At 35.2% G+C, this 17,859-nt stretch overlaps 1 protein-coding gene across 1 annotated transcript in view; it reads right to left on the bottom strand.

Annotated features, from left to right (window-relative positions):
- Positions 1-2,287: 2,287 nt before the first annotated feature.
- LOC125658034 (zinc metalloproteinase nas-36-like) overlaps positions 2,288-17,859 on the bottom strand; it is a 36,098-nt gene continuing 20,526 nt past the window's right edge. Inside the window, exons 9-17 of the mRNA XM_048889074.2 lie at positions 17,332-17,532; positions 16,414-16,540; positions 13,814-13,930; positions 12,726-12,832; positions 12,509-12,636; positions 11,776-11,989; positions 9,689-9,797; positions 3,263-3,426; positions 2,288-3,067 (exon numbers count right to left, since the gene is read on the bottom strand). Of these exons, the coding sequence (XP_048745031.2) occupies positions 2,987-3,067; positions 3,263-3,426; positions 9,689-9,797; positions 11,776-11,989; positions 12,509-12,636; positions 12,726-12,832; positions 13,814-13,930; positions 16,414-16,540; positions 17,332-17,532 (1,248 nt within the window). The 3' untranslated portion in view covers positions 2,288-2,986. The remainder of the gene's footprint in view (positions 3,068-3,262; positions 3,427-9,688; positions 9,798-11,775; positions 11,990-12,508; positions 12,637-12,725; positions 12,833-13,813; positions 13,931-16,413; positions 16,541-17,331; positions 17,533-17,859) is intronic.

Genomic DNA, 17,859 nt, shown 5'->3' on the forward strand with positions numbered 1-17,859 from the left:
TGATCAGGTACACGGAGTTATCCGTAGTTAAAATCAGTGTGCCAAGAACGGCCTACCAATCGGCATGAAACACGTCAGACAGTATATATGACCCAATGATAGGTTACATTGGCAAACTAGATCGTTATAACGACCATAGAATTCGCGAAATGCTGATTTTAAACGAGACTGTTGGAACCCCTGCACCATCAATTTGTTTGTCAGTAGCCTGCTTTGATTTAAAAACTGACCATACGCAGAACAAGGTCTTGCGTATCAAATCAGTTGAGAGATGTAAAACCATATGCAAGTGATAATGGAATATTGCTACATAAATATGGGAATTTAGTTGGCATGGAGAAGCTGAAATCATCCCGTTTGTCATAAAATTGAGTTGTAAGTTTGCCGTTAATATCTACTTTCAATAAAATATCTAAGTATGAAGCAGAAGTGGACGACTCTGTGGTGTCTTTTATTTTGAGTTCAATGGGATAGATTGATTCTACATTTGAATGAAAATTGTTATTGTTAATAGATAAAACGTCGTCGATATATCTAAATGTCGAATTGAAGGCCACAGCAAGAGATTTTTTCTTCTCATGTAGAAGTGTTTGAATAAATTCTGCTTCATAGGAATATAAAAACAGGTCACCTAACAAAGGAGCACAATTCGTGCCCATGGGGATTCCAACATACTGTCAATATGGAAGATATTGTCAATGAAGAACTCCAGCATATTTTTTATTTTAACTTCACAGTACTTGTGTGTGGAATCAGTGGCGTTTAACAAAGTAATTTTTGGATGACTGATGAATTAATATCAACGGCAAACTGTCCAATTGAATTGAGGTGTCCCACAGAAACATTAAGTAAACTAAATTACGTAAAACAGTCTTAAATGTTTACATGGATAATATTCAATTAAAACATGCGAGAACGAATCGACACCCATACCGATACCTAGTATGCTTCCATATATTCTAATCGAGGCAGGTGTATATTATCACGTGACATTATAAATTCAGAACCAACAAAAAGGATTGCAATAATCACAAAAGTGCAACGATATTTGGCTACATGTATATGCAGTCCCACCCTTTTAATATTGAAAACAAAGGTTACTTTCTAGAAACTGAAAAGTCTTGGAAACAAGTTTTCCGAGAAAAAGAAGAAAATTCAGAATACATCTAATGCAGCATACTTTAAATTTTTGAGAGTATGCTAGAAATTAGTATCTGTAGAAAGGGGTTTCTTTTTGTGTCATAACTTGCTTCCAAGACTTTTCTGATACATCAATGTAATATATAGGATTGTAAAACTTATACGGTACCAATTTTGATGCACCAGACACGCATTTCGACAAAAAATGTCTCTTCAAGCCGAAATTTTAAAAATACAAAATAACAATAAATTTGTAATAGCTAAACGGAAAAACAGAGTGCCAAAGACTGGGACCAAATTCGTCTAAGGATCAGAGCTATGTATGAGGCAGATAATCCTGAATTTTGAAATAATTATATAACTTCAAATTCCAGCATGCACTGTATATCGTTGTACGTAAACATTTCCTGCAGCTGTAATAATTATGTAAATCAAACCCATTGATAATCGAGATCAGAAGAAGAAATAGGGAAAATTTCAAGGTAACAATATACAATTGTAATATGAATATCATTGTGCAAACTATATATGAAAAATGGAGAGTGGTTTGTTAAGAAAAAGAAATAAATGATTATTTGACATGAAACTTGTTCACTTATACAGCGTTATCATTTTAGAACGGTTGTAAATAACGATAACATATTTTCCCGTGATACATTTGTAAGTTCCTGTACGTCATGACTGCCTTTCTCTATTGTGGCGTCATATGGTGCGAAGTGCACTGATATACATTTTGATACAGCACTGTGATTGTTCTCCAGAAGCTATCAAGGGATTGGTACACGTTTTTTGAAAAGAAAATCATTCTTAGCGTCAAATGCTGTCTGACGTGTTCCATACCGATTGTTAGGTCGTTCTTGGCACACTGATGGTTGACAGGGGAGGTTTACCCCTCTTCGACACCTGATCCCACCCCTGGTATATCCAGGGGTTTTTCCACTCTATTTTGTTTTCCTCATAGGAGTTATGAGGTTGATCAATATTCGTAATCTTCACCTTTAATCACACTACTAGGGTTATCACCATCCCAATGTTTCTGGTCTTTGACGTTGAATATACGCCAATGAATATCATATTTCATCGTGAGGATAATAGTTCCGATATTATAACCATTATTATGCTATAAAAGTAAATATTTATTGTTATGTATAGACATTTTTCAATCCTCATTCGTATGAAATATTATATATTGAAAAATCCTAAATGTATACATTATGCTTTGAAGATGATAATATATATATATATATCCATCCAAAGTCTCTCTTTTGTAAGAATAATAAAAAAAGCATTAAAACACTTTTCGAAATATTTCAGCAGTTTTACCAGCCTTCATCAGTCAGTCGTGCTTATTAAAATGCATAGCCTATATAATTTATATATATTATATATATATATATATATATATATATTATCATCTTCAAAGCATAATGTATACATTTAGGATTTTTCAATATATAATATTTCATACGAATGAGGATATATATAAATATATAAAGCACTAAATAATCACAACTAGGTACTGAAAATTTTCGCCCCAGCCCGGGGTCGAACCAGCGACCTGCGGCACCCACCGCCTAGCAAGACTGTCAAACCAGTGCGTAAGTCCACTCGGCCACAACGACTCCATATAATATATATATATATATATATATATATATATATATATATATATATATATAAACACATTTATACAGTTTAACTAAACTAAAGCCGGTACACAGGGGAATATTTAAATAGAAAGATGGAGTTAATCAAATTCTGTTTTCATTTGTCCAGCAGTTTCTACTCCACGATGTACTCTCCACTAGATATGAATAAAATTCTGTTTTCATTTATCCAGCAGCTTCTACTCGCTACACTTTCCACTAGAAATCTGCACTTCATCTAAGGCCACAATTCCGTCTGAATAAAGAGACCCGTATATTTGCTGAAAATAAAACAGTAAGAAACGAAATGAATATTCGTTTGCAAAATTTTAACAACGAAATAGAATGACCTTTATACAGTATAAGGCATATCAAAATTCACATATCTTGATAAAGAATTTATTTTCATTTTCTTCGTAACTTTTAAAGGAGGAGATTATATATTCTTTATCCATGTGTACTTAAATTGCACTCACCAACCGGGAAGAGGGGGTAGCTCTGTAATTGCCTTTTAAAGATAACCAATGACCATCTGTGGGGCTGGATGTGGACCATATTGATGATGCACCATATTCACGAATACCAATCCTGCTAGGTGATCCTCTTATATAAAAGCTAAATCTTATACAATGGTATCCGTCTGTGAAAGTATAAAATAATCCACACATTATGCTATATCCAGATAAAACAATAACATGAACTTGCGCTACGTTGTACTGCTGTCATTAGTCGATTCCTATATGCTAATGATTTCGTTTTCCAGTGTCATCCAATTCAATATGATATAACAAACCATCGGTCAAACAGATTCATTTCTAGTCGAGTGGTTAAAGAGAAGAAAGTTTTCAAATGACTCCATCGTATATTCACTGTTTATATCATTATTCCTTTGAGAGCGGGTTTACTCCTTTGGGACTCGGTTTACTTCTTTTGGAGTGGGTTGACTTCTTTGGGAGCGGGAGTCCTTGATATTTGTTTAACAAACATAATACTACTTGACTCAGATTTACCGGATGATACATTGTGAAGAGCTTTTTAGGTCACTTGAGTAAACTCAGGTGACCTATTGCAATTGGTTGTCGTCCGTTGTACTTTAACAATTGAACATTTTTAACTTGATAACTACCATTCTAATTCATTTCAAATTTAATATAAAGTATAATAGAGACAAGGGGAACATGAATTGTGAATTTCACACCTGGGGCCTTAGGAGCGGGACCAAAACTGCCAAATATTGACCAATTTTCCAAACTGTTCTTCTTTAGAACAGCACATGTGTACGAAAAATTAAATGCATTGTCATTTAGATCACAAAGACCTCTACCAAGACTGTAAAGTTCATGATCCCCGGGGTAGAGGTTCTGACCCCAGGGCGGGGCAAAACTTGGAACATATCATTTGAGTGTATAATATTTTGATAACATCTTCTTTAGTGCTATTGATACTGAATTAAAACTCAATGAATATTCAGAAAGAGCAGATAATCCTTTACCAACATTGTAAATTTGATTATACCAGGGGAAGGGGTTTTGGTATTAAGGAGTGGCCAAGATGTTCAGTTATTAAATGTTTGAACAATAGAACATTTTAAACTGTTTCCTGATAACTACCATTCCCAGTCATTTCAAATTTGGTACGAAACATCGTTAGGACAAGGGGGCCTAAATCGTAGATTTCTAGATTCCTGCAATCCTGGGATCTTAATTAGGGACGAGGCAAAAATTCAGCAATTTTCAAAAATATTCTTTTCTACAACCGCACATGTGTAAGACAAGAGACCCATGGGCCACATCACTCACCCGAGTCACCTTGGCCCATATTTGACGTGTAACCGGAAGTAGAATTCTTTAGTGATTAAGTATCAAAGTTACCAGCCAACTTGGCTTATAGCGGTACTCTACCTCCAGCTATCATAGATCAATCCAGGTAAGGGGATTTCTGAACTATGATCAACGCTAAATGAAAACACTGTTTAAAGTTTTATAAGTTTAATAAAGTGAGAATTAACCTTTGTAAATGATAACAAATAATAGGTAATGATAAAAAAAATAACAAGTAGTAAAGTCTATGGAAATTTCACAGGAACAAATAAAGTTATATCAGAAATATGATTTAATTTAGCAAATGAACAAGAATATTCTCAACAAATAGATAAGAAGTTTATGAAAAACTAACTAATTTAAAAAAAATGGCAGGAATGTAGAAGACTAAAAACAATTGTATGTCCCTACTGGGCCTCTTTACTTAGAAAAATGCTCAAAAATCCTACTCTATAAATAAACCAGTGAGGTGGAAAATATAAGAGAGATGAGCTACATCACCCAATATGAAATCTACCATAACACTCTAGAGCTGAACTATAAAACATAATGTAAACCTTGGGCTCTAAAAATAACTGACCCAGAAAATAAACAACGGGCAAAATAATAATAAATAGTGGTTCTAGAATTTACACCTGTTATCTACATATCCTTAGACCAGGCTGGACTTGGTAAGGGGAAACTTAAACTTTATAAAACCTACATCCTAAGCTTATTCCTACAATATCAAAAACCTAGAACTTATGAAAAACGTGCAACTAAAGCTAAGACCTAGAGTGCTGTTAAATCATAAGATTTTCCTAGCACAAAAGTATTAATGAAATAGTGCTGATAAACCATGAGGTTTTCCTAGCACAGTAAAGAGGAACCTACCATGAGGTCGTGTTCCCAAACCCAAGTGAAAAAAAACTACACGAACACGGCTTTAAATGCCCTAGCTAGGCCCAAAAATAGAAGCCAATAAATATCAAAGATCCTGAGACTAACTTAGCCAATCAGAACACAGTTATCAAAAGTACTACGGAAAGACTGCCAACATGGATGGCACTTCCTGTATTAGAAGTAAAACATGTGGAATGTCAACACATGACCTAACTTAAAAACAACCAACAATAAAGGGGTTTTACGTAAGTAACAACTTAAAATTCAAAGTAAATAGAATTATCATACTGAAATACCAGCAAAACTAGCTAAATAGAGATTACGAAACCAAGGCTGTAGAAATAAAAATCAAAACCACTACAAAAGATTTCCCTACACATTTGTATGTAAATATTTGATTCCTATTGTGGCCCAACTTATCCCCCGGGGACATGATTTTTACAAACTTGAATATGCACTATGTCAGGAAGCTTTCATATGAATGCAAATATTTATATCCCAGTGGTTCTTGAGAAGAAGATTTTTAAAGATCTTCCCTATGTATTTGTATGGAAAACTTTGATTCCCTTTTGGGCCCCATCCTACCCCTGGGGCCATGCTTTTAACAAACTTGAACCTGCACAATGTCAGAAAGCTTTCATGTAAATTTCTACTTTCCTGGCCAAGTGGTTCTTGAGAAAAATATTTACCTATATATTTGCATGTAACATTTTGATCCCCATTTGTGGCCCCATTCTACTCCCGGGGGTGATGGTTTTAAGAAACTTGAATCTGCACTATGTCAGGAAGCTTTCATGCAAATGTAAACTTCTTTGGCCCAATGCTTCTTGAGAAGATTTTTTCCTATATATATTATCATATATAACTTGATCCCCTATTGCGGCCCTATCATATCCCCGAGGGGCGTGAAGTTAACAAACTTGAATCTGCACTATGTCGGGAAGATTTCATGTCAATTTGAACTTCCCTGGCCCAATGGATCTTGAGAAGAAGAGTTTTAAAGATTTTCCTTTTATATCTGCATGTAACACATTGACCCCCTATTGTGGCCCTATTCTTCCTCACGGGTCATGATTTTATAAAATCTGCATTATGTCAGGAAGCTTTCATGCAAATGTACACTTCTTTGGACTAATGGTTCTTGAGAAGAAGATATTTAAAGATTTAACCTATACAGTTGTATGCAGAACTTGGATCTCCCATTGTGGCCCCATCCTACCCTTACGGGCTATGATGTCAACATACTTGAGTCTGCACAATGTCAGAAAGCTTTCATGTAAATTTGTATTTTCCTAGCCCAGTGGTTCTAGAGAAGAAGAGTTTTAAAGATTTTCCCTATATATTTGTATGTAAAATTTTGATCCCCTATTGTAGCCCCATTTTACCCCCGGGAGCCATGATTTTAAGAAGCCTGAATCTACATTATGTCAGGAAGATTTCATGTAAATCTCAGCTTTTGTGCCGCAATGGTTCTTAAGAAGAAGATTGTTAAAGATTTCCCCTATATATTTGTATGTAAAAGTTTGATCCCCTATTGTGGCCCCATCCTATCTCTGGGGGCAATGATTTTAACAAACTTGAATCTACATTATGTCAGAAAGTTTTCAAGTAAATCTAAGTTTTTCTGGCTCAGTGGTTCTTAAGAAGAAATTGTTAAAGATTTTCCATATTTATATCCATCTAAAACTTTGATCCCCTATTTTGGCCCCATCCTACTCCTAAGTGGTCATGGTTTTAATAAACTTGAATATGCATTATGTCAGGAAGCTTGCATGAAAATTTCAGTGGTTTGGGCCTAGTGGCTCTTCATCAGAAGATTTTTAAATGACCCCACCCTATTTTTGCATTTTTGTGATTATCTCCCCTTTGAAAGTAGCATGGCCCTTCATTTATACAAACTCAAAACCCTTAACCCAAGGTTGCATTTTGCCAAGTTTGGTTGAATTTGGCCCAGTGGTTCTGGAGAAGACGTCAAAAATAAAAAATAAAAAAGTTTACAGACAGACGGACAACAGGCGATCAGAAAAGCTCACTTGAACTTTCAGCTCAAGTAGATCAGGAAGGCTTCTAAAAAAAAAAACCCTTGCAAATTTCATTTTTTCTATGGTAGAGGTTTTAACTCCAGGGAGGTGTCAAACTTGATATATACATTTAGATAATAACCTTTTTAATGCTATTGATACCTAATTGAAACTAAATATTTAGAATGAATATGCAGTCATTTACCAAAATTGTTTTCATGATCCTAAGGAGCAAGGGTTTGGTTCCAAGGCTGAGCCAAAATTATTTTAGTGATGCTATTATTTATCGTTTGAAATGCTTCTTGAAGTTTATTGATATGGTATAAAAACTAAATGCATACATTTAAGAAAAGCAGAGAAGAATGTAATAAACTTGTGAATTTGGAAACCAAAGGATATGAGATGGGTCAAAATTAGCCATATTGTGTTAATGGTACGCATATTTTATTATGTAAAGCCTTCCGTCACTATACAGACACTTTCGAGGGCATTTAAAAGAAAGATGTGATCTTAAAACTGTCCATGTACTTTTGTTGAATATGAGTATTCAAAACAGGATTTTCTCTCTCTAGATTTCATAGACCTTGGGACTAGTGATACATATAACTAATATACTCAGGTGATCGATAAGACCTGTGGGTTTCTTGTTTAATATAAGTTTTGTATATATGTTTTTGAGACACAAGAAGTCGCATATAGTCAGTTTTTAAATCGAGATAAGCTACTGACAAACAAGTTGATGGTACAGGGGTTTTAACAGTCTCGATTGAAGTCAGCATTTCGCAAATTCTATGGTTGTTATAACGATCTAGTTCGTCAATACAACCTATCATTGGGTCAAATGCTGTCTGACGTGTTTCATACCGATTGTTAAGCCGTTCTTGGCACACTGAATTTGACTGCGGATAACTCCGTTTACCTGATCAGGATATAGGGCTCACGGCGGGTGTGACCGGTCGACAGGGGATGCTTACTCCTCCTAAGCACCTGATCTCACCTCTGGTGTGTCCAGGGGTCCGTGTTTGCCCAACTATCAATTTTGTATTGCTTGTAGGAGTTATGAGATTGATCATTGTTCGTGATCTTCCCCTTTCATATACGAATAAAGGAAGGACACATCTATATTTAGAGTAAGGGAAATAAACATTAAAGTTTTGTTAGATAAGTGCCTTAGAATTCTAAATAAATAATTTCATTCCATCATACTATTTGTGATAAACATGTACGTCAATCTTAATAGAAAACAAGCATTCTGCATAGCAATACATGTCCTCTACCGGCCCCAAGTCAAGTAATTTGCGTAATATTCTGCGTGAATAATCATAAGATAAAAGGCCTTTGAGCAGGGAGGGATCTTTATCGTGCCACACCTGCTGTGACACTGGACCTCTGTTTTTAAGGTCTCATCCGAAGGACCACCCCATTTAGTCGACTTCTACGACAAGCAAGGGGTACTGAGGACGTATTCTAACCCGGATCCCCACGGGATTGTAACAGATGTTTTTGTCTTGGGTCAGGTGTTTTGTCTTGGGTCAGGTAGTCATCTAGTACATCAGTACTAATAGTACTTAGTATATCAATAAGTTGAGTCCTGCAACATTCTCAGCTTAAGATTCATGAGAAACCTCAAATTTAGAATTTGCCATGTACTCCCAATTAATCCCTCTAAATCTATATATATTACTATACTACAGTAACTTGATCCGAAGAGTCGGATCACGTCAAGTTGACAGGCGCGGATCATCAGATCACACGAGACGCGAAGCGTCGAGTTTGATCTGATGATCCGCGCCTGTCAACGAGACGTGATCCAACTCTTCGGATCAAGTTACTGCAGTAATGATAAATTTATTATACACCCCCTTCTGCATTTTAAATCCACATTTATAAGATAATAAATGTAATCCAAATTATCAAAAACACAGACATACCATGAAATTATGTTTTGTGTACGCAGTTTTGTTTTGTGACGCGGTCAACATTTTCCACAAATAACGTTGCGTTTATGCATTGTGACGGCATCAGTTTCAGAGGATACTGATACGGAATCAGAAAACCACAGTGTGGTGATCCGGAAAACCGGATCACACGCTGTGAAATCCACAGTATCAACGAACGATACATTGATGGGTATATAATAAACATGGATATTGTAAATTTTCATATCAAAATGAATTACCACTGAAGGTACCCGATGGTGTCGTCAGAGTAAAGGTAGTTTGGGTATCAATATAAGCATAGCCTGGTGAATTCTCAGCTCCATATGATGGATCAACCCACCACACGTTCTGTAAAAATATCGGGAAGAATCTAAATCAGACAACATGCTAACTGAACTTTAATAAATCTATATGATAAACATTTTAACTCAGTTTCAACCTATCCTCTACAAAGCTATTTAAGGTCCCGGCAATACGGTGTATAAAATATTCTAAGAAAACCCGAGGCTTGTACAGAAGAATTATTCTGTAATTGCGAAAGATTATCACGAAGTTAAATCACTTAGTCAATTATAAAATAATATGTTGCGTTGCAGATATAACGTGTTTTTTTTTTTTTTTTTTTTTTTTTTTTTTGTATATGGGTTGTCTGGTATTATTTGATTTACTAGTAATTCATGATTAGCAAATTTGTAAATTTTTTTCATCTTATTTTGACTATCCTGTTTTGTATTATGTATATGCTACACTGAAAATGATTATGTATTTTTGTACAAATTATTTTATGCGTATACGTTAAACCTATGAATTGCATGGTACTTATGAAATGAAGAGCACTTTTTAGCTTTTCTTGTGTTATTTGCTCATGTTTACATCAAAAAGCAAGCAAGCAGTCATGTTTAACCACTGGTTAAATGACTTAACCCACCTCTGCAGTTTGGTTAACTTTGGTCAATATCTAACCATTGGTTAGGCAATTTAACCACTGGTTAACTTTTGAGCAACATAATTTAACCATTGGCTAAACGTTAACCGGTGGGCAAGGGATTTAACCACTGATTAAGCTTAACCAAGGTTTTGAGCAACCCAGTCCTGGTGCACTGTATTTTGGAGCTAGGAGACCGCAAGATTAGGATGATAATCCATGTAAGTTCACAATCTTAATCCGAGGTGTGACTTGCGAGATGTTCGTAATACATGTTGTGTATTTTTTTCAAATCATTACGCTCTCCCAGTCGCGTGCTTTAAGCTAGTTCATAATCCATTCATAGTCAATATGAACGGATTGTGTCGCGTGCTGAAATTGGTTGGTTCATAGAGGAAAATGCGATTTGTAATATAAATATATGGTAATAAACAATACAGTACAATCAAATAAATATACACACAACTACTCCAAAATAATGTTCATAATTGAAATTAATATCTAATTATATCGTACGTTTCTGAAATATAAGTCAGTCCAAAATTACATTTGCGCGTACACAGATGAAACATTCTGTATGTTTTGAATTTAACTAAACACATTTTTATGTTAACAAGGGATGCTTTCGTAATTTATTCAAGTGGTTTTGATTTTCACCTCTGAGTAAAGATCAGCCGGAATCCAGATATTTATGCAAACTAAATGCTGTATTCCTGCAAGTTTGATTTTAAACATGCGCGAACGAACGGGTAAGGTATAGAACATCTACTGTGACTCAAGACGATTACATAGAAATACATTCCATCTAGATAAAAAAAAAAAACACCAAAAATTATCATAATTACTGTGGACATTATCTAACTGTAAAACATATATATAGTGAGAGGAAAGGTCACGGTGTGGTTCTACAGGGGCATTGTCTCTCTCGCACAGTTGATTTCGTTTCTCTGCTTATCGATCATAGGTGACAATGCCCACCAAAACATCGCAATAGTTCTTCAATATGCATGAAGCAGTTGATGGGCTTCATTGGCAAAGCAGATATTCGATTTAATTTGAACCAAAAAGATTTTTAACCAAAACAGTCTACAATATGTCTTCTAAGCGTATTAACCCCATGGGGATCCGGGTTAGAATAGGTCCTCAGTACCCCTTGCTTGTCGTAAGAGGCGACTAAATGGGGCGGTCCTTCGGATGAGACCACAAAAACCGAGGTCCCGTGTCACCGCAGGCGTGGCACGATATAGATCCGTCCCTGCTCAATGGCCATAAGTGCCGATCATAGGCCTACATTTTGCATCCCTTCACCGGCAGTGAAAACTCCATATGAGTGAAATATTCTCTCGAGAGACGTTAAACAATATTTAATCAATCTAAGCGTATTACATACATGTAATGTACCTTTCTCTCCTTCAGCTGAGTTTTCTCCATTCTGCAAGGGGACGATCCATCAAAATTGCACTTCACACCAGAAGAGTGGATGGGATTTCCCGTGCTGAGCCTTAGGAAAAATTTCTGACCAAAATATGGATAATAATCTTTGGACAATTTACTGTTAAAGCGTATCATCATCTGGTTGCTCTTTGACACTATGGGGCTGAAGGGATCACAGAACCTGAATTAGAAAGAACATATTAATAATAATAAATGATAATACCATATTTATATAGCACTCTTTTCATACACTATGTACGCTCAAATGTGCTTTACAATGCATATATACCTTACTACAGAATGTTATACACATATAATACATAGAAAATAAATAAAATATTAAAAAGCAATGATATAAAAGGCGTTATCACATGTAAACAGTCCGTAGCTGTACCTATCCTGATTGTACATATAAAACATGAAAACACAAGATACATGTACCATATAAGAATAAACATCAGTTTCAGGGCGTATTAAAATAATAATGATAATGAAATACACACACGCACACACAGCGTATAATGTCTCGGTTATAATACATTAAAACATGGGGGAAAATTTTAATGATAGGAAATATAATAATGTCGTCCATAATTTTCGAAAACAAATTGAGTTGTTAAATCAATAACAGGTCTATCTAAATTTTCTATTTGTACCATGTATGGTTGTATCGTCAATAAAATATGAGCAATTAACTTACTTTGGTCCAATTATCTCCGGGGAAATGTAGCGAACCTCAATCCAGTGTAGACAAACATTGTTAAACCCTTTCCTGAGATTCATCTCTTTATTCACAACCTCCAGTTTTATTTTGGAGCCTTTGGGTGCCTAAAAACATAATAATAAATGACCACCAGGCGCAGTTTTAATGAAATAGTGCACTTTGCAACTACTTTCAATCAACATGACTTCCCTACCGTAATAAGAACAGCACATTCTTTGTCAACAGGATATGGATCGGGATACCTCAACGATTTCAGATTTTGGAAATCTACGGTGTTCATTGCCAAAATGCCACCACAATCTGCAAATAATTCACATGTAACACTCGATCCATTGCAAATGTCTTTATTTTGAAAATTACAGATACAGGTATTTTCTATAGATGTTCCTGTCACAGGTTATGTGTGGCATAGTTTTGTCTAAGGTTATGTATGGCATAGTTTTGTAAAACCTAAGACTATAGATTCATATTAGTTCACAGATATAATATACAATGGTTATATAAACAACATGTAGCTGTTATGTTAATCCTGTGATGAACGTATGTCAAACTGATTTAGTGGCACCACCAGAGACATGCATGTATTTCAGTTTTACAGGCACTTAAAGTAGTTTTAACGAATTTGATCGTTAATCATTCTTTCATCAATTTATACTTGACTAGATCTTTTGTATTCTAAGCCTACGGTAGTATGAGTTGAATTAGTAAATATTTTCACCAAAAGAACGACAAGTATTCCACTTCATACCATCGTATTACAAAAAGCAATACCTGCTTCCTGAATATCAAACCACTTCATAGCCTGGTTCACCACAATCTGCATGTGCTTCCCCGATTTTCAATCTATTCATCACTTAGATAACTATAATCTACTTCATGGATCATGACCTGGATAACTAGATCTATTTCCCAGATATCTGATTCATTCATGACCAGGATCACTAGATCTATTTCCCAGATATCTGATTCATTCATGATCTGGATCACTAGATCTATTTCCCAGATATCTGATTCATTCATGACCAGGATCACTAGATCTATTTCCCAGATATCTGATTCATTCATGATCTGGATCACTAGATCTATTTCCCAGATATAAGGTTCATTCATGATCTAGATCACGATGTTCTATTTCCCAGATATCTGATTCATTCATGATCTGGATCACGATGTTCTATTTCCCAGATATCTGATTCATTCATGACCTGTATCACTATAACCTATTTCGCGGATATCATACCACTTTCATCTGGATAACTACAATCTACTTCCTATACATACCTCGATCACTATGTACCTCCCTGCATTCGGTTCCAATTAAACCATCAGGACAAACACAGCTACAATGTTCATTAACGTATCCACCATTCTGACATAATGGTGGACGTGGACATTTTGCTACAATATAGATTAAACTCAGTTAATATCGCACATGTACGATTTTTGCTTTCTGTTTTTCATTAGACAGCAAACTAGATGAAATCTTCTAAATATACCTACAACACATTGCTAGATATTTTTATAGAGACGGATGGATAAATATACCTACAACACATTGCTAGATACTTTTATAGAGACGGATGGAGAAACTCTGAAACATTTAATTTCTGATTACATTTAATTGATTTCTTTGTAAGATTGATCCATAATTTTCTACAACTGATATCACCTGCAGTTCCTTCGGGCACGTTTGATTGAACAACTCGAGTTACACGAGCTGCTCGAGTTGTAAATAAAACGTGTAATTGACGACACTAGTGTTGAACACGAGTTGTAAATAAAACGTGTAATTGACGACACTAGTGTTGAACACGAGTTGTAAATAAAACGTGTAATTGACGACACTAGTGTTGAACACGAGTTGTAAATAAAACGTGTAATTGACGACACTAGTGTTGAACACGAGTTGTAAATAAAACGTGTAATTGACGACACTAGTGTTGAACACGAGTTGTAAATAAAACGTGTAATTGACGACACTAGTATCTAAATCACATTATCACAGGTGTTTGACGATTGATAATAATGATGTCAATGTGGGTAGTTAGTGGCACCGATGAAAATGACAGTGATAACTGAAAGTACACACGGTTTAAAAATTTTCAGTCACTTGGAGCTATTACGGACTTCATTTTATAAATTGGGGTAAGAAATTTATTTTAGAAATGATATTATATGCTGCACATTCTATTTGATAGCTTGTTGCAATGCTCAAACACTCTGTGTAGTCGTATAGTGTCAGGGCCCAGCTAAAAGTCAACCAAAAAATAATAGGCATTTTTCCGAGTTCATTTCTGCATATCTTGGGAAGTATAAGGAATTTCGGGATGAACTTTGGTAGTAATGTAGATTGATTATGTATGAATAAATTAAAATACAAAGTAGAATTTTATATCAATTAATTTATTGTTTTTACATCGGCTAACTTGGGCACCCTATATTTAGAGTTCTATACCTTTACTCTTTATATTGTAAATTCGACCCCCAAGCGATGCAATTGCCTGTGGTCTAAGGGTAAAGCGTTAGCCCGCATGCGGAAGGTCGGTGATCGAGTTCCGGCCGCGACAGACCTAAGCCATTAAAACAGGTAGTGACAGTTCCATCGCCAAACGCTCGGAATCAGATGTGAATGTCACAGGTCTTCGGAGATCACCTCAAAAACGGATGTCCCATGTCGCAGTAGATGTGGCACACTAAAGAACCCTCCATGGTCGTAAGCGCCGAGCATAGGCCTAAATTTGAAGCCTTTCACAGGTCTTGGTGACGTCCCCATATGAGTGAAAAATTCTCGAGAGGGACCTTATACAAGGTACAATCAATCAATCATTCATTATGTAGGTAATGCGTCTCTGAATTCATTTATTTTAACCTTCCGTATGAACTGAGTATAATGACATTGTCTTTATGACTATGGTGCGTGACTATACATGCATGGTCACAGGAAATGAATGTTGTTTAATCTTGTTCGTTTTCGATCGATCTTACCGAGTAAACGGAGTCTCTATGTAGTCAGAGTCGTGACAGTTATGAAATATTACAATTTACGCAGGATAATGAATTGGACAAGATGAGAAGATAAGCGTTGATCAATCTCATAAGCACATGAGCCCGTCTCTGTTGTGTCCAGGGGTCCGTGTTTGCCCTACTCTTAATTTTGCATTCTTCATTGGATTTATGATCGTTCGTTATTGCTCGTTATCTTCCGCAATTCGTTATATCCGTAACACGAATTATTTCTAAAATTCACAGCGATTTGATATCAGAGGAGCACATTACAAAGCATAGTATGACTCTCTTATTATTCATATCAAGCACTGCTATGGAACACATTACAAAAACTTAGCAGAGTTCTATCATTTATCACATGAGTAATAGTATATCAACAGGAATAACAAGTGTTAAAATTGGATTGTAATAAAAATTGGTTCGAGCTTGTCTAGTCGAACGGAGATTTAGAAAGGCATCATCACATCAAAGGAAGAAATCAATTACAGGTTTATACACAGGGAAATTAGTACCTAAAAGTTGTAAGGATCCGAAGGTAAAAACTAGAGTATGAACAATTCAATGAATGTGTTAAAAGAACTGAATAAAAGTGCTTCTCTAGAAAATCCGTTCTATACAGGTGCAAAAACTTTTTTATCCATAAATCCGCTATATTTGAAATCGTTATAACCGAGATACGAATGTTGCCGGGAATATAAAACACTTTATTATATTCTCAGTATACGTGTTCGTAGTACACGAGTTTTACTATATAGTCATCATTAGTTTTCGAGTACAATTTTCTTCTTACTTTAACGTCTGGAATCTGTTTTAATTTTGCATGTAAAGTATAGAGTATGTCAGAGCGATTTATGAATAACGATGAGCTGACTTACCTGAGCACCTATATGCCAGGTTTACTTCTTTTGCATCTAGATGGGTCAGGTGGTCTGATGAACCTACCAAGGGTTCCAGTCTTTTGTCACGCAAAGTCATAGTCTTTCCTCCTGTTTTAGAAAAGGCCTGAAAAATTCCCCATTTAGTGCGAAAATTAAAGTTTGTAGCATGTGCTAAAGGATTTTCACACCCAAACGAATCTAGGTGTGTTTAAACTGAAATCTTTAAGGTGACACGTATATCCCATCTAATTGTATATAGATGTAGAACATCCAATTCAATTCAATTGAAACGATTTAAAATGATAATATTCATTTCTTAATTGCAATACTATTAAACTGTCCATTCAATTGTTAGTATTTATATCTCCATTATTATTGCCTTCGAATTTTTTATCGATTAATTATGATGACAGCCATTTCCTCATGAATGCGATGCAAAAGTAAAACAATATGCGTATGTATCTTGATAAATATAGTGCGTCTATTCTAATGGCTGGGAAATCCTCCAGAAATGAATCATGTAAATATGAAAAAATAAATTTCCGTATTCTAATGGCTGGGAAATCCTCCAGAAATGAAACATGTAAATATGAATAAATAAATTTCAATATTCTAATGGCTGGGAAATCCTCCATAAATGAAACATGTAAATATGTGAAAATAATAAATTTCCGTTTCGAAAAATACTGCGACAATTCACGCCTACATACCTTTCATGAATCGTCGCAGTTCATAAACTCACGAGTTTTCAAAAATGAAATTTGTTTCTTAACTGTCTCAATTCCACTGTTAAAGCATGCTATAAAATGGATTAACAGTCAACAGAGAATTCTTCGCTTATGCGACATTAAAATAGGTTTCTATGATTAAAACAACATTGTGGTATCTCATATACACGGTGAGCTTTGTACTCACTCTTAATCCGTACTGTAAAATGGACGAGGGGTCATAAGGTGTTCGATCGTGAGAACCAATTGGCAATTTTTCCATATTCAAATTTTTCTTCCCCAGCCTGATTCGATCCCAATGCATGATCACGTGATTGTCTCTGTCCATTCGCTGCTGTTCATGGACTTGTCCTAAAGCATGCATAATCTCGTGGATAACTGTCTTTTTCTGTTGATTCAAAAGAAATCGAATAGTTAGGAGTATCCGAGCTTTCATTCTTTTAAAATGAGAATTATTTTTACCATGTAGCTCTCCAAATCGTACAATATATAATACAGTCAAACATATCTCACGTGATCTATCACGTGATACATCACATGAACTTTCAAACAATGAGACATGTGGTAGCTGGTCTCTCCATAAGGAAACCAGAATGTTTTCGTTGTTTGTTTTTTGTTTTTTTTTGTACTTTATATGCTTCATAAACTCTATTTTTCATATACATGTATGTCGTATATTTTATATTTCGTATAAATTCAGATATCAATATTCAAA

This window comes from Ostrea edulis, chromosome 9 (genome assembly GCF_947568905.1).
Source record: "Ostrea edulis chromosome 9, xbOstEdul1.1, whole genome shotgun sequence".
Classification (NCBI taxonomy): Eukaryota; Metazoa; Mollusca; class Bivalvia; order Ostreida; family Ostreidae; genus Ostrea; species Ostrea edulis.